At 32.9% G+C, this 1,388-nt stretch overlaps 1 protein-coding gene across 1 annotated transcript; it reads left to right on the top strand.

The window, feature by feature from the left end:
* Positions 1-411, top strand: LOC144560420 (uncharacterized). Its single transcript, XM_078309614.1, has one exon. It carries the CDS (start codon positions 64-66, stop codon positions 268-270), a length of 207 nt encoding a protein of 68 aa, XP_078165740.1. The 5' UTR covers positions 1-63; the 3' UTR covers positions 271-411.
* Positions 412-1,388: the final 977 nt, after the last annotated feature.

Here is a 1,388-nt window from a genome sequence, read left to right on the forward strand (position 1 = left end):
CACACTACTAACAACAGCCACAAGGTGAGAGAAAGAGAGAGAGAGAGAAACAAGGTCTGTAGGATGTGTATTGTGTGGGTTTGTGACCAGGAAGAACACGTGCTTGCCACATGGCAGGCCCCAGGGAGCTGCCCGTATTGCGGCGGTGCAATCATCGGCGCTGACGTGGAGCGGGCATGGCGTCTGTGCTTTGTACCAGTTTGCTTCTCCGGCCGCCGCCGCACGTTTCTCTGTTCCTTTTGTAACCGCCGCGTTGTTACAATCTCTTGAGGGATTAGATGAAATTTCCAGCCATCGTCGCCATATTTTGTAAAGGATAGGAAAAAACTAGATTTATTTTATTTTAATCCTCAAACTTTGTCAATATAACTAAATTGGTCCTTTAAAAAAAATAGGATATTTAATGATTAAATTGGTGCAAATAAAAGTTTAAGGATCAATTTATTTTTATAAAAAGAAGTTTTGAGGATTTCATGTAGGAAGTAATTGCCTGTTGCTTCTGTGATAATTGAGTAGTCTAATTATTATGTTTTGTCATAGATTGTGCTGATGCATTCATGTAAAAGAATCATTATGAAGTGATCATCTGTCAAACTAATTATTGTTAGATAGATGCATTATGAGCCACAATTGCTACACTCAATGTTTTATTGTACCGATTTTTTTTTTTAAAAAACAGTGTTTGTGTTTGCATAGTTATTGTCATCAGGACTTGATTGCATATTTACAATTTGAGAACAATTGTACTCTACCACTTTTATTTTTTATTATTTTAGTTTACAAAATGACCTCCTTTCTCAGAAATGTAAATTCACAAAACCAACATCCCAACATTTTTTTCGTTCTTATTAGATTATTGTTGTGTAAAATGTTAAAACCTTAAAATCTTCAACTTATCCCATTATAATAACTTCATAGGAGGTTATTCGCGTATTACTAGGGTGTAATGTGCTCATCAAAAATATTTTCTTTTTTTAAAATAAAAGGTGGAGATCTAGCCTACTAGTTTCCTTCAAACCAGCTCTGTTTATAATATAGATGATTTCTCTACTTTTTGGATTTCGAACACATGACCTTTCATATGGTAGTCATGTGCATCTGCCACTAGACTAAAGACTGGTTCTTCTCACCAAAAAAAAGTTGGTGAGCACAACTTTAAAAGTCTATCAGATCATTTTCAAACAACGAATCCAAACTATTAAAGTCAATCTATTTCATGAGTGATGCATATATATAAAATTTTTACAAGGTTTAAAATCATTTAATACAAAATCAAACGATAAAAAAATGAATATTTTATAAATTGTTTTACGTATTAATTTTTTTTACAAACAACACTTCTTCTAAAATTCATCTAACAAAATATCCCTCTTTTAAAGTTATTTACG

The sequence above is a fragment of the Carex rostrata genome, chromosome 10 (genome assembly GCF_964058835.1).
Source record: "Carex rostrata chromosome 10, lpCarRost1.2, whole genome shotgun sequence".
Classification (NCBI taxonomy): domain Eukaryota; kingdom Viridiplantae; phylum Streptophyta; class Magnoliopsida; order Poales; family Cyperaceae; genus Carex; species Carex rostrata.